Here is a 25,347-nt window from a genome sequence, read left to right on the forward strand (position 1 = left end):
CTGGATAAAGATTGCAAATGCAATCTACATTAATCAGAGGAATCTAATATATAAATGGAATGCCAGAAACGTATATTCTGAAGAGCCCAGGCACAGGTTTTTAAGTCAGACAGACTCAGTTTTAATCCTCTCTATGTCCTTTATTATCTTTATGATCTGGGGCATATTATTAATCTGAGTCTTAGTTACATCTGAAAATTGGTGAAAATGCCTGTCTCATAGGGGTTATTAAGATAAAATGAGCTCATTATTTTAAACATTCTCTTATAGTACCTATATAATTAAGTACCCAATAAGTGGTAATTGTTAATGCTAAAGACCCAGTTGAAAATTACTTGAAACAAAATCTTGTTATTATTAACAAAAAATTCCACATAATTCCTAGGTTCTTGCTAGCCCAAAGAATGAATCAGAAACAAGACTGAAGGTATGTTGAAACATCAAGGCAGATCTCAAACACAGAATGAACTTACAGGGAACAGAATAGATGAGAAAGGAGACAGCTGATGGAGAAATTTGATTTTTATTACTGAGCAACATTTTAGGAAGAGGTAAGTGGGTTTAAATGTGTACTGGCTGCAGATAGGCCACAGCCCTACTTGCTCACACATAATCTCTACCTTTTTACTGAGTATTTCCTGTGCTTAAGTAAGAGCTGGGGAAGTAAAGATAGGGCCTTTTCCTTTTGGGTTTACTATTCCTCAGACAGGAGCGTCTAACGATCAGGACAGACAACAAAGGCCACTGATTGGGAGATATGATTTTGTGATTCAAATTCAAGTTAATTTTTTTTTCATGAATTCTAAAATCAAGCCATGGGAAGACATGTGGAAGCTACCTATAACTCAGGTTTAGACTAATGAGAATTTTGTAAAAGGCAACAAAGCCCATGTGTTAAACAATACACAGAGAAACATTCTAATGCAACCTCTACCATCCAAGATTGATACAAATCAGGATCTAGTGTAGATCTGACAGTGGTGTTAGCAGTGGTTGATTCTACCAAAGGAACTGCTAGTGACTGCTTCTTTTTGAAATGTTAGCTAATTTAATCTTTAGTTCGCTTTTTTTTTTTAAGATTTTATTTATTTATTTGACAGAGAGATAGTGAGAGCAGGAACACAAGCAGGGGGAGTGGGAGAGAGAGAAGCAGGCTTCCCGCAGAGCAGGGACCCCGATGCGGAGCTCGATCCCAGGACCCTGGGATCATGACCTGAGCCGAAGGCAGACGCTTAACGACTGAGCCACCCAGGTGCCCCTTTAGTTCACTCTTTTAACATTTTTCCTTTACCTCTTAAAAATGTATTTGAAACATCAGAGAAAAATAACATATAAGAGCTAGTAAGCACAAAAATTTAAAGCACATTGTTATCTGACTGAAGCAGATATGAGAATTTAAAAACTATGTATCAAAAAGCACTATAGCCTAGCTCTGACAAAGTTCACTTATTGAACTTGATTATTTTTAAAAGAGACTAATATCTCAATTCTCAGAATAATAGTGGCACAAAAATAATTCAAATAAATTACAAACTGAAGAGAAATGCTATAAAAGGACTTTCCTATCAACTTTTAAGTATAGGATAGGTAGTTTTTCATTTATCATTTGTCAGCTTGGCTATTTGATAAGCTAGGTCAACTAAGTGTGATCTTCAGAAACATCAGATTTTAGAAATCATACAAGTTTTAGTAAAAAAAAAATCACAGAAGCAGATGGGTCTTTTCCTGGAAAATAAATATAAACCTAAACACAAACCTATGCTGTTCCCTCTGGGTAAAATAACTGATCTCAGTTCACACATGTGGGGGGAGGGGCAGAGGGAGAGAATCTTCAAGTAGACTCCCCGCTGAGCACAGAGCCCAACACTGCTGGATCCCACAACCCATGAGATCCTGACTTGAGCTAAAACCTAGAGTCAGATGCTTAACCCACTGAGTCACCCAAGCGCCCCTCAGTGGTTACCTCTGGACGGTGACAGTTCAGGTGAAAACTTTCTACTAATGTTTTTTTATAATTAGAAAACTACAGAGCTATGTTAATTTTTTCTAAAAGGGTACCATTTATTGCATATTTAAACTCTGTGCTAACTGCTTTACATACATTATTTAGTACTCAAAATAATCCTACCAGAGATTCTCAATTTATAGGTATGGAATTCTAGGCTTAGGAAGGGTATGTCTTTCCTAAAGCCAGTAAGTGGTGGACTTAGAACTTGTACTGAGATCTCTCCGACTTCAGATTCCTTGCTATCTATGACTGCACTAACTGTTCTACTTAGTTAATGCCAATACTGATAAAAATAGAGGCAGTAATATTTAAGAAGACATTGCAAAAATACAAATTTCCTTTGAATGAAACTTTAGCTAGGCCCTTTACTTAGAGGTAAGACAGATTTTGATTTCATTTTGCTTTTAGAAAAATAAAAGCCACACTGTTTCATATGAGTTCAAGAAGGCCTTCAGAGTCTAGCAATGTTAAAATTTTTAAAGTTCCCAATATTTTACAGAATATATTTAAATATTAGTCTTTTCAAATTTATAAGAACTACATGACAGAAATTATTATATATATTTATATTAATTATACATATTATATATAATATATAATTATATTAGTTTTTAAGTCATCTTAACTATTTTGTCCTTATTTACCCTCTCAAGATAGGATTTCAGTTCACTTTAGGATTAAAATAAGGACACAGAAGGTTCAGACAGGTATCTGAGCATAAGGGCACAGTGAATAGGGATAAAAAAGTTGATTTCATACAAGAAACACTTCATTATTTTTCAAGTCTGTTATCAAAATATAACCATTTGAAAGAGAGAAAAAAGAGATGGTCATATGATGAATGAAAACCACAAACATAGCAAAATACTAGCATTTCAACCTAATTTCAAAAGATAATGTTAGGGTTGTCATATGCCAGGAACAATCTAGTTACTAACCCTCATTCAAGGGATTTGTACTACTTGTATTTTTCAGCTTATTGGTATATATTTATTGTGTTAAATATTTAATCCAACTTTAGTTTTTATGAAATTTAATAATATACTGTTAATTATTTCAAGAAAGTTAATTTTTACTTGCTCTGAAAAGGGCCTGTGTAGGTTATTATATCTGGATCTGTGTAGGTTATTATATTCTTTGTACTTATGTTTATACAGGTTCACTATCCTATAATTTTGAAATTCATAATGTTCTGAAAATCACAGGTGTTTTAGGTAAGTCTGGAGCCACAGCTCATTTGTGGCAAAATTTGACTTGAACCAAAGAAACATTATTTATAGTTTTTATTTATTTCACTTAGTATGACTATTCAAATGTACTGCAAAAACACCATGCTTGATCACGAGGTCCTTCCCGTTGTTTAGGGTGTTATACAATATATGGTATATGGATCACCCTTCTAAAACCTGGAAAATTCTGTTATTTTATTTTATTTTTTAAATGTTTTATTTTTAAGTAATCTCTACAACCAAACATGGGGCTCAAACTCAGATCCCTAAGATCAAGGGTCCCATGCTCTACCGACTGAGCCAGCCAGGTGCCCCTAAAAATCCAGGATATCTATGTAATTTATTCATTTTATTTCTTTTTATTTTTATTTTTTTAAAGATTTTATTTATTTATTTGAGAGAGAGAGAGAGAGAGAGAAACAGCATGAGAGGGGAGAAGGTCAGAGGGAGAAGCAGGCTCCCCGCGGAGCCGGGAGCCTGATGTGGGACTCGATCCCAGGACTCCGGGATCATGACCTGAGCCGAAGGCAGTCGCTTAACCAACTGAGCCACCCAGGCGCCCCATTTTATTTATTTTTAAAAAATATGGAAGGCTTCATGAATCTGTGTGTCATCCTTGCACAGGGGCCCTGCTCAACTTCTCTGTATCGTTCCAATTTTAGTGTATGTGCTGCTGAAGCAAGCACCGAAAAATTTTAAGTTTTGAAAACGCATCTGAGGGCGCCTGGATGGCTCAGTTGGTTAAGTGACTGCCTTCGGCTCAGGTCATGATCCTGGAGTCCTGGGATCGAGTCCCACATTGGGCTCTCTGCTCGGCGGGGAGTCTGCTTCTCCCTCTGACCCTCTTCCCTCTCGTGCTATCTCTCATTCTCTCTCTCTCGAATAAATAAATAAAATCTTAAAAAAAAACCGCATCTGACCTGAAGGCTTTTGATGAGAGATTGTGGATCTATAAGTCACATATTTTAAATCTATCACACAACTTGGAAAGGAGTGGAGCAGTGCTCCTCATGAATCATAACTTATTCTTACTATACTTGGAGAGTAGCACTTTCGCTTAGAAGAGATGCAGGAACTCACAACTGGGTTGAGTGTGCGTAGTCTCTCAGGGAAGCAAACAGGAGCTATTAGATACCAAAGGTAAAACTAAGAGAAAAACATGTCCTTCAGTAATGCCATGAAAACAAGACAAGAAACCGACAAAAAGCCTTGTGTCTGACACTCTCCAGATATATGTCGAGGCATGACTGGTTGGAACAGCCACATGAGGAGTATGTCTTTATTTTGGCAGCTCTCACAGATGCTCTGCTTTAAGAGCTGTAATCACAGGCTAGATAAAAAAGTGAACTCCCAGGCTCTTTTTGTCAGTACATTACCAAGGCATCTACGGAAAGTTCTGGATACCTGTAGACAGAGAACGCATCAAATCCAGAGAAAGCATAAAGACTCATTATATAGATGGTAGGTTTTCTACAAAACCAAATTAAGTCCTTTTTGAAAGACTGAAGAACTTAGGACAACCCCCTCTGACTGCCAGCACTGCTGTTTCTGGCCTTTCATTTTTGGATACTGTGGTCAGTATATGTATAGGAGGGTGGTACCTATTTACCCACAAGGAGGATTTTCCACCAATTCTCTATCACAGTGCTTTCATGGTCATATGCCAATGCTTTATGCAATACAAGATTTCCATCAGCAGATAAAGCCACTCACTAACAATGAGAATTTTCAAGTGATTTCCCTGTATGGCATATTGATCCTATATAGTCTTTTATAGAGAAGGATAATTTTTGGTAAATATTTTTTTCTTAGTTTTATTGAGAAATAATTGACATAGATCACTATATAAGTTTAAGGTATACAGCGTGTTAGTTTGATTTACATATATTGTACATTTTAGTAGATGCATAAAATGCCCCACTTAAATGAAAATTTAATGTGCAAAAGTCCTAAATTACAGCAAGTGGCCATTTTACTTAATATAACTTTTAATCTTTACATGGTAGAATTAAATATGACCACTAGTGGCTAAAATAACAGGAAAAGATCATGGATCAGAAACTTGTCAGCTATTTTTTTTTAAGATTTTATTTATTTGAGACAAAGAGGGAGCATGAGTGGGGGATGGGGCAGAGGGAGAGGGAGAGGCAGCTTCCTCACTGAGCAGGGAGCCTGATGTGGGGCATGATGCCAGGACCCTGGGATCATGACCTGAGCCAAAGGCAGACGCTCAACCCACTGAGCCACCCAGGCACCCCTGTCAGCTATTTCTTATATCTGTGATACTGTGATAAAAATGTCAGTTTCTGATATCTGTGAAAATCTTATTTGCCGTTCAGGAAAGGTAAAAAGGAAAGGGTCTTCGCATCCCCACTGGGAAATTTGGGGGAAAAGTTTCCGTAAGTTTTTCCTGTCTTTTTATGTGAACATGTGTGTTTCCCATGTTATTCCCCATCTCAGGCTGAAACAGGATAGAGGTCCTTTTCATAGGATGTGAGGAAATGTCCTGAAGGGCAGAAATCACTAGTTCTAGTAATGGAAGGGACAAACACTGAGGTGTATGTAGGGCAGAGGTGCCGAAAAGTATAAAAGGGGTAGGAATGGACACTAACTGTTAGCTATTGGCTGCTCTTTATTCTAAACAGATTGCCTTTTAGGCTAATAAACCGCTAAAAAAGAGACTGATGAGATCTACGTTTTGGAATGAAAAAGGAGAGCAGAAGTCCCAAGGGACTTTCAATGATCAACTCAATAATGGAGTTAAGAGCAGGGGTACCATGAATATAAAAGTGTTACAAGACTTCATAATCTTTATAATGTCTTCAATATTTGATAATTTGGTATTTTCTATAGCAATTAGGGGCAAAACCTAAAAAAATGAAATATGCTTGTCTCGGGAAAAATAGTCAACATTTATTCTGTATCTACTATGTGCCAGGTACTGAGTCAAATGCTTAAGTATCTCATTTAATTTTCAAACAGATTAAGGTCTTTAACATTTACATATGAGAAAGCTGAATCAGAGAGGTTAAATATATATAAACATATAAATAAAATAAACACAGCCAGCAAATGGCACAGCCAGCAAATGGCATTGCCAGGATTTGACTCCAAAGTTCATGATTTCTTATTGTATGACACTTGTATCAATCTCTAACACAAGCATGACCCACATGACAGCTGAATGACTCTCCAAAATTGAGATCCTAATATATGTACTTGTCAATTTTCCCTTATAGAACATCCCTTTTTGGGGGGTAAGGGAAATTTTAGGGTACATCTTATATCCTTCTTAGAATAATCTTGCATTAAAAACTCATTTCAGCGAAGAAAGGTGAACATTACTCTTTCTAGAAAGATTTTTTAACTTCCTGGTATCATCTGAAAAATGGTATTTGAGGATAGAAAGAAAGGACACTGTAGAAATCAATAACTCTATATGGAAATAAAGACAAGAAAATCTTTCAGTGTTAACCATGAGGTAGCTACTAAGTTACTACATCAGATGAACTTGCCACTGGATCATTGTCACTTGGAATGATCTTATGATTAACACTAAGATTCCCAATCTAATTCTATGGCTGTACAAAACAGAAATAATTGTGTCTTTATACAACCATTTTGGTCAGTTTCTTTTGGTATATCACTCTAAAGCATGAGTCAAAATAATCATATATTAAAATAAAATGACAAGAAATTTCAATTCATCAGCAAGTAAAGATAAGCCAAAAAACCAAAATGGATACAATCACTTTAAGCCTTAATTAACTTTGACAGTAATATTGTGACTGTATGTTTTCATCTGGGCATTTTGGACTTTTGCAGGAAAAATACTACAATTTGAAATGGGTTATATTAGAAAAGGCTTCAGTTTCCCCTTGACAAAGGCGAGATTAGCTCTATAAATTCTTTCCAACATGCCTCTCGAGGAAAACTAAGGTGCTTTAGGCAAGGTGAAAAATAAGAAGTTCAATCCTTTCACTATAAATAGGAAAGAAAATCCTTAATTTATATGGGAAAATGGAAAGCCCCAGTTTACACATTCAGTGGCCCCCTACAAACACACACACACATTTTTAATCCCAATACTAGGTTCCACCCTTCATTAACATGCAAACCCACACATCCCATCTCCCCCACCCTGGACCCACACCCCCATATACCTCAGCTATGGTCATTCTCAGAGCACTGACAGGGGAGAGCTCAATATCCACCAGTTGGGCAGCTTTTAAACTCTGCCCAGTAAAGATTGCACAAGGACAGAAAACAGCATAGTTAGAATTTTAAGGCAAACAGGGACATGCAGCTAAGAACATTTAACACAGTGTCTAGAAACAGAGGAGGATTTAGGATTGTAGCTGGGCCTTGGACAAGTGAGATGAGAGTCTACTGTTATTCTGATTTTTCTGAGGAAAATGGGCAGAGATAAATTGGTCGCAATTTTAAGTCAAGCTTGGTGAACCTGTCTACACCCTGTATCTTCTAATGCTCTGCTTCATTCCTCTCAGGTAAAGAAGTCAAATTATAGGACAACATTGCTCAGTCATTAAGCAAAAGTGGATTGATTAAAAAAAAAAAGGCACATATAAAGGGCAAGAGTTATAATCTAGAGGTAAATGCTGATTTCCTACATTTCTTTATATAGCCATGAACAGGGCTCCTTAAAATGTAAGAAAAGTAACGAAAAATCTCCAGCAAAGGTTTCTATTAAACTGATACCATGAAACTCTGATATAAATTCTCCTGGTTCTGATTCCAGGCTTACCAAAAGACCTTATGAATATAATTTGACTTCCCTCTTGGCTTGCCTATATTGAAAGAATGTGCTAGATATGCCAACATGTGCTTTCTTAACTTGTAGAAGTTGATTGTCTTTTTTTTTTATGTTATCAAATTAGCATTTTGGTTCTATTTTTTTAAATTCAAATAATAGCAAACATTCTTCATAAACTCAATGATAAAATGCATGATTAATGTCTGCTTTTTAAAAATTGTCAATTTGGCATTTATGTTAATACTCTGACATTCTAAGAAATCTGAAAGGAATTATAAAGGGCCTGTAATTTTTTTTATAAAGCCAACCAAAATATGTGCAGGCACATATTTCACCGTTCTGTTTATTGATTCTATTCTGGTTAAAATTTAACCACTGGTTTCTTTGGAAGTGTGTACATGTGAAGAATTTCATAGATAGAAAGTATAATTTATATTGGAATTGAAAAAAATTTTTATTGAGTATTTTTCCTTCTTCCTTCTGTTCAGTTTGCAGGTTTTTAGTTACATGTCTTAAAACTTAACCTCAGTTAAATTGCTGACATAAAAATACTGGGTTTTAGTCACATTTTAGAAAGGAGAAATGTCAGTTACTCTGCATACTCACAGTTTTGTTATAAAATTAAGGAGATGCACTGAGCTTTTTCTGCCTGTTCCAAGGATAATAGTTACTTGAGCACAAACATAATTTAAAAACAAATGGAATGAAAATCTGGAATCCCCTTACAGTATCACTGTCACAGGGCTGGAACTGGAAGGGCTGGGGCTTGTGGAATACAGCATTCTCTTGTAAGAACAGCTGAAGATTATAGTCCCGTACCACCTAAAGAGAAAATAAAGTATCTTTAAGCCTTTAATAAGGTTACGATGTCCAGTAATTATATTTTAAAATTTAAGATTTATTCTGCTGCTTTCCAAAAATGAGAAATCATCCAACACTGTCATCAAAAGAAAATGTTAAGTACACAATTTTTTCATTTTAGATAACAGTTGTTACTTATGTGTCCTATTTTCTCAATAGTCTAAATATGGAAGGCACTAGTTTAGAAACTAGCCCCGATTTTGGGACTAGATAATATGCAATATTTTAAGACAGCAAAAAGATTGCAATTATACAAAAAGTTGCTCTTTTTAATGGGGGCAGTGGGATGAAAACAGGGAAGCACATTAGTCCCTTAGGTCTCTCTCAGCTATAAAGTTTTGTAGACCTCTTAAAGTCTACTATATAGAGATGGTCATCCACTAGGAAACTGCCAGATAACCCCATCCATAGCACAAAATAGTATTAAAACAATTTTTTTTAAAGCCGCAAAGTGGGGCTTGAACTCATGACCCCAAGATCAAAAGTTGCATGCTCTACCAACTCAGCCAGCCAGACACCCCACAAAACAGTTTTTTATAGTACTTCTTGGCATCATTTCTAGGAAGTTACATTCTTTTTTTTTTTTTAAGATTTTTTTTTTCATTTTTAAGTAATCTCTATACCCAGTGTGGGGCTCGAACCAACAACCCCAAGATCGAGAAGTTGCATGCTCCACTGAGCCAGCCAGGTGCCCCTAGGAGGTTATATTCTAATTACCATCTTAAAGCATACTAAGGAATTCATACAGAAAGGGACCTCTGATACACAGAACGTAGCAAAACATATAGTACAGAAAGACAGCCATCTGAGAAGACTCCACTGCAGTATACACCCTGGGAAAGAGTGGAAATCAATGACATTTGATTGTGCAGAAACCCATTTTCCACGTTGCTACAGTGCTTACCCTTCACGTATCTTTCATTAGCACCTCTGCCAGAGGATGGGCAGAAGAAGAAGAAAAAAGTTTAAAGACGCTCTGTAGCTATACCTTAGTAGCCCTGGGAAAAGGGTTTACTGAAGAGACAGAGAAAGTAGGGGTTATATTTTACATTTTATTTACCAGCACAAACCCAGTTCCCTATCGCTCATTCAACAACCATTTATTGAGAGAGCTTACCAAGCCCAATGTTAACTGCATTGGGTGAGGACAATATATAGATGACTAAAGATAAATAAACAAGGTCAGCATCTTCAAGGAATTTATAATCTGGTAAGTGGGAGAACCAGACAGTACACAATTAAATATACTGTGGAAGTATGTATGTAGTGGGTACTAGGAGAACACAAAAGAGGGTGTTATTTAATCCAGACTGATGGGGTGAGATGGGGTGAGGAGAGCTTGGGAGAATTTTGTCAGGCAAGGCTGGTTGAGTAAACATATTCTCAAAGGGAAATGCATTTTTTTCTTTTCCTGGATTCCTTGACACAGCCCTGAGAGTCTCACTAATCACACGCAGAAAAAGCTAAGAGGATCACCCTTCTAGTTACAACCTTTTTAGATTTTTAACTTTATTATAACACACATAAAAGTAGAGACAACAATAAACCCACCTACCTCTCCCACCCCCTGTACTGAAGCAAGTCCCAGACATTTCATTTCATCCATAAATATTTCAGTATGATAGCTAAAAGACAAGGACTTTTTAAAAAAAACCCTACCCATATTAAAATTTATAATAAATGCTTATAAAACAACCAGTAAGTGTTCAAATTTGCCTGACTGCTTAATATTTTTAAGTTTTTCAAATCAGGATCAAAATAAGGCCCCCACAGTACACATGGATGATGTTGCTTAGGTTTCTTTTCATATATAGGCTCCTTCCTTCCTCCATCTCTTTTTTTTCTCTCTTGTAGTTTATTTGTTGAAGAAACTTTCTTTTTGTCCTGTAGCATTTCCCACAGCCTGAATTTTGTTGAGTGCATCCTTGTAGTGTTCTGTTTCCTGTATGTCCTGTAAGTTGATGCTTGATTTCATTCAGGGTTTTTTTGTTTTTTGTTTCTTGCAATGTGATGTTTACTTCCATGAGGAGGGCTGCCTCTGACTTACCTCTTTTTATGATATTAACCACTAGAGTGGGCTGAATGGTAGTCCCTAAAAAGGTATGTCCATGTCCTAAACCCTGGAACCTGTAAACGTTACCTCATTTGGAAAAGGACCTTTGCAGATGTAATTAGGTTAAAGATTTTAACATCATTCCAAATTCCCTTGATGGGCCCTAAATCCAATGATAAGTATCTGTATAAAAGACACATAGAAGAAAACCCAGAAGAAGAGCCAATGTGACCATGGAAGCAGAGACTAGAGTGATGTGGCCACAAGCAAAAGAATGCCTGCAGCCACCAAAAGCTGGGAAAGGCAAGGACTGATTCTCCCCTAAAACGGTTTGAAGGAATGCAGCTATGCTGATCCTTTGATTTTGACTTTTGGGCTCCAGAACTCAAAGGGAAGAAATTTCTGTTGTTTTAAGTCACCAGTTTATGGTAATTTATACAGTAGCCCCAGGAAACTAACGTTAACAGGCCTATGATGATAAATGCCTAAATCTATTAGAGGATGCAAAAACTAGAGATTTTTTTCTATTTTTTCCTATTATTCTCAACAAGGAATTCTATCATTCCTTTTTCATTAGCTGGAATAATTCTATGAAAGAAACCTTGCAAGTCGACTATTTAATTACCTTGAGGTATAGTTTGTATAAGGAAGGCAAGATAAATGGTTAATTCTTTCCCTTTTTATCTAGTTTCCCAACTGAGTTCTTTCCCTAGAAGCCTCCAAAGAATGCCTAATTATAACTTTAATAAATTATTATTATGAAGACACGGCTTTAAAAATATTCAATGCGTTTTACTTCACTGCAATTATCATTAGTGATGCTAAAATTATCCCATCTTTGGCCAGTTAAGATCACATCCTAAGTCCTTTTGGCATGACCTACTGGTTTTTGATAATTTTGCTAGTTTCTTTGGCTTCTATTATGACAAACCATTTAAGGTTTATCTTATATATTTCACGCCCCAGACCTGGAGAAGCATACCTATCTTCCCCAAAAGCCCTGTCTCCTTCCCCCATCCCTAAATGAGAGGAGAAAGTATTTAGAAAACAAAATCTGGACACTAGAGGTACTAGTTTAGTCACTGGTCTTTTTCTCAAACACTTAATTTTGAAATGAAGTCACAAAGAGGTCCTATGTACCTCCCAATGTTGGCATCTTGCATAACTATAGTAAATATCAAAATCAGGAAATTAACACTGGTACAAAGCACAGCGCTTATTTAGATTTCACCATTTATACATGAACTGATTTGGGGGTGTGTGTGTGTGTAGAGGTCTATGCAATTTTATCACATGTGTAGCTTCATGTAACCAGCACCAAAATCAGATGCTTAATTGAACCACCCACAAGACTCCCTTGTGCTGCTCCATAATAGCCACATCCACTCTCCTCATCCCTGATTTCTGGCAACCACTGACCTGTTCTCTAGCTCTATAACATGTTATTTCACAAATATTATATGATGGACTCATACAGCACGTCTCTTTTTTTTAAAAAAGATTATTTATTTGACAGAGAGAAAGAGAGAGAGGGCACAAGCAGGAGGAGAGGCAGAAGGAGAAGAGAGAATCTCAAGCACACTCCCCACTAAGTGCAGAGCCCAATGCAGGGCTCAATCCCAGGACCCTGAGATCATGACCTGAGCCAAAATCACGAGTCAGAGGCTTAACTGACTGAGCCACCCAGGGACCCAGCACCTATCTTTTTAAGATTGCCTTTTTAAACTCAGCGTAATTTCCTTGAGGTTCATTGCAGCTGTTGCACGTATCAACAGTTTGTTCCTTTTTATTGTCGAGTAGTGTCCCATAGTATGGACATACCAAGTTTGTTTGATCCTTCAACTCAAAGAAGGTCATTAAACAATTTCTAGCTTTTTGGCTATTATGAATAAAACTACTATGAACATTTGTGTGCAAGTTTCTTTGTGAAAATAAATTTTCATTTTCCCTGGGGTATATGCCCAAATCTCTCTCTTTAAAGGTGTTCCTAAGGTATAACCAACATACCATAAACTATATATTTAAAGTATAATTTGAGGGGCGCCTGGGTGGCTCAGTCGTTTAGGCGGCTGCGTTCGGCTCAGGTCATGATCCCAGGGTCCTGGGATCGAGCCCCGCGTCGGGCTCCCTGCTCAGCGGGGAGCCTGCTTCCCCTCTCCCTCCGCCTGCCTCTCTGCCTACTTGTACTCTCTCTCTGTCAAATAAATAAAATCTTAAAAAAATTTAAAAAAAGTATAATTTGATAAGTTTTAATATAGCTACACCTGTAAAAACATCATCACAACCAAGATAGTGAATATATTCCTATCAAAGCTTTCCTCACCCCCCCTGTAATCCTTCCCTCCATTCCCTTCCTGCTCCCCGGTCATTCCTTGTGATAACTGAGATGAAGCTTTAAACCTTGTTACAGATATATCCTTCAGCACCTAGCACAGCGACTTTGCCTTAAAGTAGCATTCAATAAACAGATGCTTAAGAACACTGGTCTATCCACTGCTGAGATTAAGTAAAAGAATACCCATATTGGGGCACCTGGGTGGCTCAGTCAGTTGAGGGTCTGCCTTCGGCTAAGGTCATGATCTCAGGGTCCTGGGATTGAGCCCCGAGCTGGGCTCCCTGCTCGGCTGGGAGTCTGCTTCTCCCTCTCCCTCTGCCCTGCTTGTGTTCTCTGTCTCTCTCTCTCAAATAAATAAATAAAATCTTAAAAAAAAAAAAATACCCGTATTGCCAATGCCCTCTTTATCACATGCCTCTTTCCTAATTACCCTTTCATTACTTTTAATACCACAAATATATTGTATATATGTATGTACTGTGGCCCACTGTAATATTTAACCTCTCCCTAAACATCTGGAAGCAATTTTACTCCCTTGGGGGAATATTACCCCCTCTGAGAATGCATACTCTAGCAGTAACCATCCTACTAAATTTTATCATTCTTTTTTCTTTGAAATATTATTACTACATATGATATATCTCAAAATGCTATTATTTTCTTGGGTATTTTTGAACTCTAAATGGCATCTTAGTGTTTGTATTCTTTTGTAACTTACTTTCTTGTCAACATTGTATTTGTGAGTCTCATGCATATTAATGCATGTGCATATAGATCTTTCAATTTCACTGCTGTACAGTAATCCATTATTCATCCTATTGTGGACAACTGGGTTCTAGCTTTTTCAAATCTTATAGAGTAAGTTGTTATGAACATCCTTCCAAAAGTGTCCTGATACACATGTATAAGAGTTTCTCTAGGATAATTTCTTAGGAGTGGAATTGCTGGGCCATAAGCTAAGTGCATCTTTAGATGGACTTGGTAATACCAAATGTTTACAAATTGGATATACCACTTTGTACTCCCCAGGGCAGTCTATGACCACCTGTTAATCCATATTCTCACCAATACTCATCCCTGTCTATATTTTTGTCAATCTTATAGGTATAAAATAGAATCTCATGGTGGTTTTAATTTCCATTTCTTTGATTAATAATGAGGATAAGCATCTGTATTAGTTTCCTAGGGCTGCCAGAACAAAGTATCAAAGACTGGTTGGCTTAAACAACAAATTTATTTCCTCCCAGTTCTGGAAACTAGAAATCCAAGATTAAGGTGTTGGCAGAACTGGTTTCTTCTGAGGGCCTCTTTTCTTGACTTATAGATGGCCATCTTTTTCTAGTGTCTTCACATGGTCTTCCTTCTATGTCTATTTGTGTCGTAATCTCCTCTTATAAGGACACCAGTCGTATTGGATTAGACCCTACCCCTATGACTTCATTTTACCTTAATAACCTTTTTAAAGGTCCTATCTCCAAATAAAGTCACAATCTGAGGTAATAGGGATTAGGACTTCAACATATGAATTTTAGGGGGATACAATTCAGTCCATAACAGCATCTTTTTATGTGCTATAGCTATTAATATATTTTATTCTGTGGGATGTATGTTGTATGATATAACAGCAGTTCACTCCTTTTTATAGACAAATAATATTCCGTTGTATGGATATACAGTATTTTATTTATCCAGTCATCAGCTGATGGATATTTAGGTTTCCACTTATTGGCTATTATGAATAATGCTGCTTTCAACACCTATATTTGATTTTTTGTTTTAATACCTGTTTTCAATTCTCTCGAAGTGGAAGTGCCAAGTCATATGATAACTCTAAGTTTCACTTTCTGAGAAACTGTTTTCCACAGTGGCTGCACTATTTTACATTCTTATCAACAATGCTTGAGGATTCCAATTTCATCACATACTTGCTAACACTTGTTATTTTCTCTGTTTTTTTTTTATTATGGATTGAAAGATTTCATGTCACTAATATTTCAGTATTCCCCAAAGCATTCTACAGATTAATTTTTTAAATTATTAATAATAATTTTTAAATTATTAAAGCCATCCCAGTGGATAAAAATTGGTATTTCATTGTGATTCTGATTTCCATTTCTCTAATGACTAAGGATATTAGACATCTTTTTATGTGCTTATTGGCCATGTTGTATATCTTCTCTTTTTCTTAAGATTTTATTTATTTATTTGACAGAGAGAGAGATAGCGAGAGGAGGAACACAAGCAGGGGGAGTGGGAGAGGGAGAAGCAGGCTTCCCACTGAGCAGGGAGCCGAATGTGGGGCTCGATCCCAGGACCCCGGGATCATGACCTGAGCCGAAGGCAGATGCTTACTGACTGAGCCACCCAGGCGCCTCTATTCTTTTTTTTTTTTTTTAAGATTTACTTGTTATTTGCGAGAGAGAGAGAGAGAGAGAGAGAGAGACAGAGTAAGCAAGTGAGCAGGGGGAGGGGCAGGTGGGAGGGAGAGAATCTCAAGCAGACTCCCTGCTGAACACTGAGCCCACAAGACCCATAAGATCATGAAATTGGGTCATTTGTCTTTTTGTTGAGTTGTAAGAGTTCTTTATATATTCTAGATATTAAAACCTTATTAGACAAATGATTGTAAACAATTTTAAAGAATAAACAGTAAATAATTATTACAAATAATTTTCCTCTCCTTTGGGCTGTCCTTTCCATATTCTTCATAATGTTCTTTGATACACAAAAGCTTTTAATTTGAAGAGGTCCACTTATCTATTTTTTCTTTGGTTGCTTGTGCTTAATATTAGAACTAAAAATATATTGCCAAATCCAAGGTCATAAAGATTTACCTCTATGTTTTCTTGTACAGCTTTGGGTCATTGATTCATTTTGAATTTTTTTTCCTTTCTCTAAGATTTTATTTATTTGAGAGAGAGAGCGCGAGCGCAAAAGCAGGGGGAGCAGCAGGGGCAGAGGAAGAGGGAGCCTGACATGGGGCTCAATCCCAGGACCCTAAGATCATGACCTGAGCCGAAGGCAGATGCTTAACCAAATGAGCCACCCAAGCGTCCCTTGAGTTAATTTTTGTATTTGGAGTGAGGCAGGGGGTCAACTTCATTCTTTTGCACGTGGTTATCCTGTCGTCTCAATATCTTTTGTTGAGAAGACTATTCTTTCTTCACTAAATGGCCTTGGCAACACTGTTGAACATCAAATAGCCATAGATGTTTGGGCTTATTTCTGGACTCTCAATTCTATTTCATTAGTCTATATGTCTATCCTTATGCAAGTACCACACTATTTTGATTAATGTTTCTTAAAGATTTTATTTATTTACCTGACAGAGAGAGAGAGAGAGAGCGCACAAGCAGGGGCAGGAGCAGAGGGAGAGGGAGAAGCAGGCTCCCCGCAGGGCAGGGAGCCCGATTCGGGGCCTGATCCCAGGCCCCCGGGATCATGACCTAAGCCAACAGCAGACACTTAAGCAACTGAGCCACCCAGGTGCCCTATTTTGATTAATTTTGCATTAAGTTTTGAAAATTGGGAAGTCTGAGTCCTTCAACTTTTTCTTTTCAATGTTGTTTTTGGGCTATTGAGGGCCCCTTAGAGTTCCATATGAATTTGAGGACTGGCTTTTCCATTTCTGCAAAAAAGGCCATTGGAACTTTGATAGGGAATGACTGAATCTGTAGAATGCTTTGGGGAATACTGAAATATTAGTGATATGAAATCTTTCAATCCATAAATATTTATTATTTCTGTTTATTTAGGTCCTCTTTAATTTCTTTCAGCAATGTTTTATAGTTTCTCAATGCAAAAGTCTTTAAATCCCTTCTTTAAATTTATTCTTGGTCTTTTATTCTTCAGATATTATAACTGGAATTATTTTCTTAATTTTCTTTTGGTTTATTCATTGATGGAGTATAGAAACACAACTTTTCATGTCTTGATCTTACACCTGTAACTTTTGCTGAATTCATTTATTAGCTCTAGTACTTTTTTTGTAGTTTCTGTAGTATTTTCTATTTATATCATCTGCAAATACAGGTAATTTTACTTCCTCCCTTTTAATTTGGATGCCTTCTATTTTTTTTTTTTTTTTAAGATTTTACTCATTTGAGAGAGAGAGTGTGCTCAAGCAAGCACAAGCAGGGGGAGGGGGAGGGACAGAGGGAGAGGGAGAGCAGGGCTCAATCCCAGGACCCCGCAATCATGACCTGAGCTAAAGTTAGATGATAAACCAACTAGCCATCCAGGCGCCCCATTTTTTTTTCCTTGATTCACTGATCTGACTAGGACTTCCAGTACAGTGGGGGAAATGGGCATCTTTGTCTCAAGGGGGAAAGCTTTCAGATTTTTACCACTGAGCATGATGTTAACTGTATTTTTCATATGTGCCTTTTATCTGTTAAAGAAGTTCCCTTCTAGTCCTAATTTGTGTTTTTATCATAAAAGAATGTTTAATTTTGTTAAATGCTTTTCCCGTGTCTTTTTTTCCCCGTTTTTTGAGATGATCATGTAGTTTTCTCTCTCATTTTATTAAGTTTACTTTTTTGCTTAGTCTTCAAAGTATTAAGAATGGCAGTAATAGACAATTTAATTTCCAAGGAAATCTAGAATAACACTTTTATTTTCTGAATTGTTTAAAGAGCTATGTTACTCATTAGTAGGAGTTTCCTTATGCAGACAGAAAGTAAGCACACATGAAAAACTATAAAGGCCAGCAGAACTACCTTTGGAGTTACTATCCTAGAGAAAATATTTATGACAACATCTGTTTCAGTTACATATGCAAAGCATTTCATAAAATATTAAGGAGAAAAGCAAGCTTCATAAATAATTAAAATTAAACAAAAACTCCTAGGGCCAGGTGTTTCCCTTTAGGGGATGAAAGATATAGAGAGCACTGTAACTGCTACAGTGTGTCAGTACAGATTACCCCCAAAGTATCTTTGAGAATATGTACAGTTACAATTTAGATATGGTGGGGAGAGGGGGGAATAAACTCCTCCCCCAAGAAGACAAAGTAATAATGGTGTAGAATAAAAACCTAAAGAGTTTCAAACTTCTCTCTTGGTTATCAGATCACTGTGTTTCTTTTAGCAGTATAATAAGAACAGCAAAACAAGCTCTTTGTAACAGAAAAGCACATGGCATAAAACTTAGGAGTTATGAGCTCTTCTGGTATTTGGAACAAAAGGGCTCATCATCCCTAGTTGCATCATTCTTACTTTCAATCTAAACAGAAGAGCATCTCATTTATTCCTCATCCTTGGGGAGCAAGATATTCATATGAGTGACTACAGAGGAAAATGAAAGCTTATCTCTTTATGTGTCCAAATCAGTTTATACATTTTAAATTCATTTTCTATGCAAATAATACAAGTTAGAGAGATAACACAGTATAGTAGTAGAGCGTGGAAAATGCTACGTCTGAGTATGCAGCCTCAGGCAGCCATATAAACTTCCTGAATCTGTTTTCCTCTCTGTATAATGCGCACAATAATACCAACCTCAGAGGATATGCTAAAAACTCCTAGAAAATTAAGTGTTGTGTAAAATATAGTTATTTTTTAAGACTATACACTTACCTGCTTTATAAACTAAAGGTAGTGTATCCAATCTAACTTATTCTCAGAAAAGGAGATTTCAGACAATTTTGTCAGAGGACAATCCCCCTGATAAAATTAGAATGTAATAAAATAAAAACAAAATATAATTTCTAATAAAATTAGAAATGAAAAACATTACCCCACTACATACTCCCACTGAATGAAAACTGGGAAAACTCACTTCTTAAATAACTCATAAGTTAACAAGAGGAAAAATGTAGAAACAACAGCCCTACATATACAATGCAGTTAAAGTAGAAAAAGAAAATTTTTAGTTTTAAATGGATTTACCTGAAAACAAGAAAGACTAAAACAGGATCTAATACAAAAAGAAGCCTGAAAAATAATAAGCACATAGCTGCAATAAAGTAGAAGGAAATAAGGTAGAAATTAAGGAAATAAACAATAACATGGAGGAGTAGAACAAAAGCTGGCTCTTAGAAGAGATTAATAGACTGGTAAATCTGATCAACATGAGAGCGCACAAACAATATTAGAAATGAAAAAGGAGACAACTGTTAGAGGCACACAAGTTTATACAGAAACATATACCATCAAATTTGATAAATAAAATGGACAATTGTCTAGGAAAGTATAAGTTATCAAAATGTACTAAAAAGGGAACAGAAACCCTGAATGGATCAATAAATATAAACAATTTGATCATTAGTCAAAAATCAACCACTCCATAAATGGAACAAAGCCAAGATTTTTTTTAAAGATTTTATTTATTATTTATTTGAGAGAGAGAATGAGACAGAGCACGAGAGGGGGTTGGGTCAGAGGGAGAAGCAGACTCCCCGCTGAGCAGGGAGCCCGATGTGGGACTCAATCCCAGGACTCCAGGATCATGACCTGAGCTGAAGGCAGTCACTTAACCAGCTGAGCCACCCAGCCGCCCCAAGATGTTTTTATAGACTCTTTCCCCTAACATTCTCTTACGGAAAATGTCAAATGTACATACATTAAAATAAAAAGAGTGGAAACACCCATATACCTACTACTTAGGTTCTTCAATTAACATTTTTCTTTTTTTAATTTTATTTAACTGTTTGAGAGAGAAGAGAGTGAGCACGCATGCACAAGAGCAGGGGGAGAGGCAGAGGAAGAGGGAGAAACAGACTCCTCACTGAGCATGGAGCTCAACTTGGGGCTCTATCTCAGGGGTCTGGGATTATGACCTGAGCTGAAGGCAGACACTTAACCCACTGAGCCACAGAGGTACCCCCAATTAGTATTTCTTAACATTTGTTTTCACAAAACTATCCATCTTTCTGTCCATCCTTCTTTCCGTACATCAATCCTTTTATATCTTGTATTAGGTTCTGAAGAGTAAAAATAAAGGAAAATAGAAGTATGACAGGATTTCAAAGCACCATACTAGTGATCTTTATATTTCCACATCAACTTTATATTTTAAAGGTTTTTCTAAAAACAGAATTAGAGCTATAGTACACTGAAAACAACAATATATACATAATGAGGTATTCAGGAAGAAGAGTCTATGACTCTCTCCTTAAGAAACCCTGATGCTTTTCCAAACAATATCTTAAGGTATTAGCCAGTTCCTGCTTCCCCTGCAAAAAAATAGGACCAAACTGGATCTTTAAAAATAGCCATTATAAAATGAATATATTCTTACAAATGTATGCATTCAGTCAGGAAATATTTGCTATGCATTTATCAGAATAAAAATAACATTACTAATCACAAGAACAATTTATCTTCAAAAGGACAGTTTTTCTGCTGCAAAAAATTTTAATCTGTCAGATCCTAAAGAATTCAAACAATTTTGTTTGTTTTCTCTGCACACAGTGTGAACATGCCAGCAAGCTGCTGGCTCTCAACACTTTAAGATTACTATCAAAGAATGACAGCATATAGAAGGTAAGGTTAATTAAAAAAAAAAACAGGACTGAGTATTCATTTCTTCAATGATTATAAAATACTACTTTCCTTTTTGTGCTCTTTTATTATTCTTTGCACTGAGATATAACCTTGTTGTTCCCCCAAATGAATGAGTTGAATGCATTCAAAATTTATTTTGAGTGGAAGGTAAAACTCTTTAAATCATTTCTTCTCAAAAGCAAAATATAGGGGCGCCTGGGTGGCTCAGTCATTAAGCATCTGCCTTTGGCTCAGGTCATGATCCCAGGGTTCTGGGATCGAGCCCCGCATCGGACTCCCTGCTCGGCGGGAAGCCTGCTTCTCCCTCTCCCCCTCCCCCTGCTTGTGTTCCTGCTCTCGCTATCTCTCTCTCTGTCAAATAAATAAATAAAATCTTAAAAAAAAAAAAAGCAACATATATGGCAGCAGGCTCATGTCCTGATCTAGCTTGTATCATCACTTCCCTTTTTCCCCCTTGTGCCAACTCATCAAGAAGAGAACTCCTTTCAACTTTGTTAGAAGGTATACTGTTTCCAGGAAATCTGCCCTTTAAAGCATTCTTCTAATATGTTGGTACCTTCATTTTGTTTATATACAAAGACATTTTAGATTCTAAAATGGATAACATCACATATTTCGCTAAAGGTAACTTACCTTGCTGGAGGTTTCTAATAAAAACTGGAATGTGTTCTGCACAGCTTGGCATGTCTCTAGCTCAGTCCGGCTGAAGGCTATTAAATAATCCTTCAGGTGATCATATACATTTCCATCAAGAGCCTGTAACAGAGTAAACAAAAGTAAAAAAAAATTATGACAAAGCTCTGATACATAATGCCTAGTGTTCACAAGGTAAATTCAGTTTAAAATCCATTAATAATGAGTGGACAAAAGATAAAGATTGTTATGTATGCATACATGTAAACAGTAAACAATCACCTGGGAAAATGTTGAATCTTTCTAATAAATAAGAACTAAAAAAGAGAAAATCCAATATTGGTAAAGCTATGGGAACAGAACAAAACTTGGAGACAAAGTGGCTAGGTTCTGATCTTTGTTTGTCTGTTTATTAAATGAGTCAACCACTGTAGTCACTTTAATAAGGGAGTAGGTATGGGAGTGGAATGAAACAATGGTTGTGAAAGGATCCAGGCACAGTGCCTGAAACAGAGTAGACATGCAAACATTAATCTCCTCCATTTTTTATAAGATTTTATTTATTTATTTGACAGAGAAAGAGCAAGAGAGCACAAGCAGGGGGAGTGGCCGAGGGAGAGAGAGAAGGAGGGAGCCTGACATGGGTCTCAGTTTCAGGACCTCAGGATCATGACCTGAGCTGAAGGCAGATGCTTAACCGACTGAGCCACCTAAGCGCCCCAATCTCCTCCATTTTTCCTCATCCACTGTTGGTAGGGATTATAAGTTTTTCTTACTATAGAGCAGAGAAAAATACACAATAGAAGTGGTTTAAAAAAACCACTTTTTTAAAAAAAACTCAGGGGGGTGCCTACGTGGCTCAGTCGGTTAAGCATCTGCCTTCAGCTCAGGTCATGATCCTAGGGTCCTGGAATCAAGCCCCGCATCAGGCTCCTTGCTCAGCAGGGTGCCTGATTCTCCCTCTCCCTCTGCCTGCCACTCCCCCTGCTTGTGTGCTCTGTCAAATAAATACAATCTTAAAAAAAAATAAATAAAAATAAAGTGACTCGGAAGTACAGTTTTGGGGAAGAAATACCAATGAAATGTCTCTAAGTAGTTTTAAATGTTCTTTGTTTAAGCATTTACAGTAGAACTCACTGAAATTGAAAGGGGAAAAAAAAAGAACACCACTCAACATTTGAAAAATAATTAAGCTAATATATATATATATACATAATGACTAAAATATGTATGCCAACAAAAACTGTGGTAACTATAATTGCAAAAGCATGTATAAATAATTTTAGGTTAAAAAAATAGAATAGTATACATATTAGCAACAAGTACGGGCAAAATATATCTACAATAATAATAATCAAAAAAGGTTCTGGACTCTTGCCTATCAATGGAGGTCTTAAAAATTGAGGTAAAATTTGTACAACATAAAATCCACTATTCTAGCTATTTTAAAGTATACTATTCAGTGGCTTTTAGTACATCCACAATGTTGTACAACCACCACTACTAATTCCAGCACATTTGCACTGCCCCAAAAGAAATCCCATAACCACTAGCAGTGACTCTCATGCCCCCCTTTCCCCCCCACCTCTGGCAACCACTAATCCTTCTATCTCTATGGATTTGCCTATTCTTAGACATTTCATATAAATAGAATCATAGAACATGTGTCCTTTTGCGCCTGCCTCTGTCATGTAGCATAATGTTTTCGAAGTTCATCAATGTATTAATAGTTCATTTCTTTTTATGGCCAAATAACATTCCCTTGTATGGATATACCACATTTTGTTTATCCATTCATTGGCTGATGGCCATTTAGGTTGTTTCCACTTTTTGGCCATTATGGATAATGCTGCTATGAACATTTATGTACAAGTTTTTATTTGAACATCTGTTTCCAATTCTCTTGGGTATATGCCCAGTAGTGGAATTGCTGGGTCCTCTGGGAATTCCATGTCTAACTATTTGAGGAACTGCCAAACTTTTCCACAGTGGCTGCATCATTTTACATCCCCACTAGCAATGTATGAAGGTTCTAATTTCTCCACATTTTCTTCAACACTTGTTATTTTCTGTTTTTTAAAATTATTCAAGTCATCTTAGCAGTATCTCATTGTGGTTTTGACTTGCATTTATCTAATGACTAATAATGTTGAGTATCTTTTCATGTGCTTATTGGCTATCTGTATATTGTCCTTGGAGAAATGTCTATTCAAGTCCTTCACTCATTTTTAAATTGGTTTGTTTGTCTTTTTGTTGTGGAATTTTAAGAGTTCTTCGTTTATTTGGATACATATATTTTATGAGATGTATGACTTCCAAATACGTTCTCCTATTTTGTGAGCTATTTTTTTCACTTTCTCAATAGTGTCCTTTGATGCACAAACGTTCTTATTTTGATGAAGTCTAATTTAGCTATTTTTCTTTTGTTGCTTGTGTTTTGGTATATCTAAGAATCCTCAATGGAGGTTTTATAGTAAATTCTTTGTACATCCTATGTTTGGCTATTCCATTAAACTTTTACTATAAAACTGATTTTTTTAAAAGATTCATTTTTTTTTAGAGAGAGAGAGAGAGAGAGAGCATGCATACAAGCAGGGGAAGAGTCAGAGGGAGAGACTATCCAAGCAGACTCCTGCTGAGCACAGAGCCCCATGCGGGGCTCAATCCCACAACCCTGAGATTGTAACTTGAGCCAAAACCTAAAGTCGCATGCTTGACTGACTGAGCCACCCAGGCGCCCCTATAAAACTGATTTTTTTTTAAGATTTTATTTATTTATTCATGAGAGACAGAGGAGGAGAGAGAGCGAGGGAGAGAGAGAGAGAGAGCAGAGGGAGAAGCAGGCTCCCAAGGAGCAGGGAGCCGGATGCGGAACTCGATCCCAGGACCCTGGGATCATGACCTGAGCCGAAGGCAGACGCTTAACCATCTGAGCCACCCAGGCGCCCTAAAACTGATTTTCATTTATTTATTTTTTTTAAATATTTTTTAAAATATTTTTTTATTTATTCATCTGAGACAGAGAGAGAGAGAGAGAGAGCATGAGCAAGGGGAGAGGCAGAGGGAGAGGGAGAAGCAGGCTCCCCGCTGAGCCAGACCAATGTGGGGCTTGATTCCAGGACCCCGGGATCATGACCTGAGCCAAAGGCAGACGCTTAACTATCTGAGCCACCCAGGCACCCCTAAAATTGATTTTTTAAAAATACACACATTCTATCCCTGAAGCACTAATAAAGCTGCACGTTCTATAGTGCTTACACCACCAGATGGCACCATCAAGCACTTTAAATATAGGCAGTATAAATTCCTTAAAATTCCTTTCCATGTAGTTATGTAACACATCCCCAGCAAGACTACTGTGTTGTCTGAGTAAGAATTCCTAGCTTAGGACATGCTTTTCGTGAACTTGTTAAAAAAGAAACATAAATTCTTCTAATATGGTTTTATCTTAGAAATGCTCTTGGTAGATAGTCTTAACCTCATATTTGCAGGAAACAACTGGGGCATTTTATTTAAACACAGCAAATAGGAAAAAAAAAACCCACACAGCAAATCGCAATATAGGCATCATGAGCTCCTAGCCTCCAAATTTCTGATTCAGTAGGTTGGGATGGGGGTGGGGGTGAATTTATATTTTCTAACAGCTTGCTGCTGGTCTGGGGACCATACTTTGAGAATTGATGGACTAAATAGTTATTTTAGCTGATCAGGTTGAGCATCTACATAGACTCAGATCCTAGTGACCCTGGAGGAGGGAGCGTGGCTAGAGCAGAGAAGTCTACCATCCCGAACAGGGTCAACAGCCCCAATGCAGCAGGTAGGCAGATCAGTAGCTATCTTCAACAGAATCACGCTAACATCAGAATTAGAGGCAGCGTATGATGTAGCCTCTGGGAAAGAACTTGAGTTCTGAACTAAGTTGGATGTGGATTAGAAGGGCAGCACTGTT

At 37.0% G+C, this 25,347-nt stretch overlaps 1 protein-coding gene and 1 non-coding gene across 2 annotated transcripts in view; both read right to left on the minus strand.

The window, feature by feature from the left end:
- Positions 1–25,347, minus strand: part of FCHSD2 (FCH and double SH3 domains 2) — a 275,131-nt gene that overhangs the window by 50,985 nt on the left and 198,799 nt on the right. The window contains exons 9-10 of the mRNA XM_028115863.2: positions 21,399–21,521; positions 8,738–8,833 (exon numbers count right to left, since the gene is read on the minus strand). Of these exons, the coding sequence (XP_027971664.1) occupies positions 8,738–8,833; positions 21,399–21,521 (219 nt within the window). The remainder of the gene's footprint in view (positions 1–8,737; positions 8,834–21,398; positions 21,522–25,347) is intronic.
- On the minus strand, positions 3,817–3,923 carry LOC114218821 (U6 spliceosomal RNA). The gene has a single exon (XR_003611243.1). It is a non-coding gene; the product is annotated as a U6 spliceosomal RNA (small nuclear RNA).

This window comes from Eumetopias jubatus, unplaced genomic scaffold (genome assembly GCF_037043125.1).
Source record: "Eumetopias jubatus isolate StellerSeaLion01/CBP00866 unplaced genomic scaffold, mEumJub1_p1.0 scaffold_13, whole genome shotgun sequence".
In the NCBI taxonomy this organism is placed as follows: domain Eukaryota; kingdom Metazoa; phylum Chordata; class Mammalia; order Carnivora; family Otariidae; genus Eumetopias; species Eumetopias jubatus.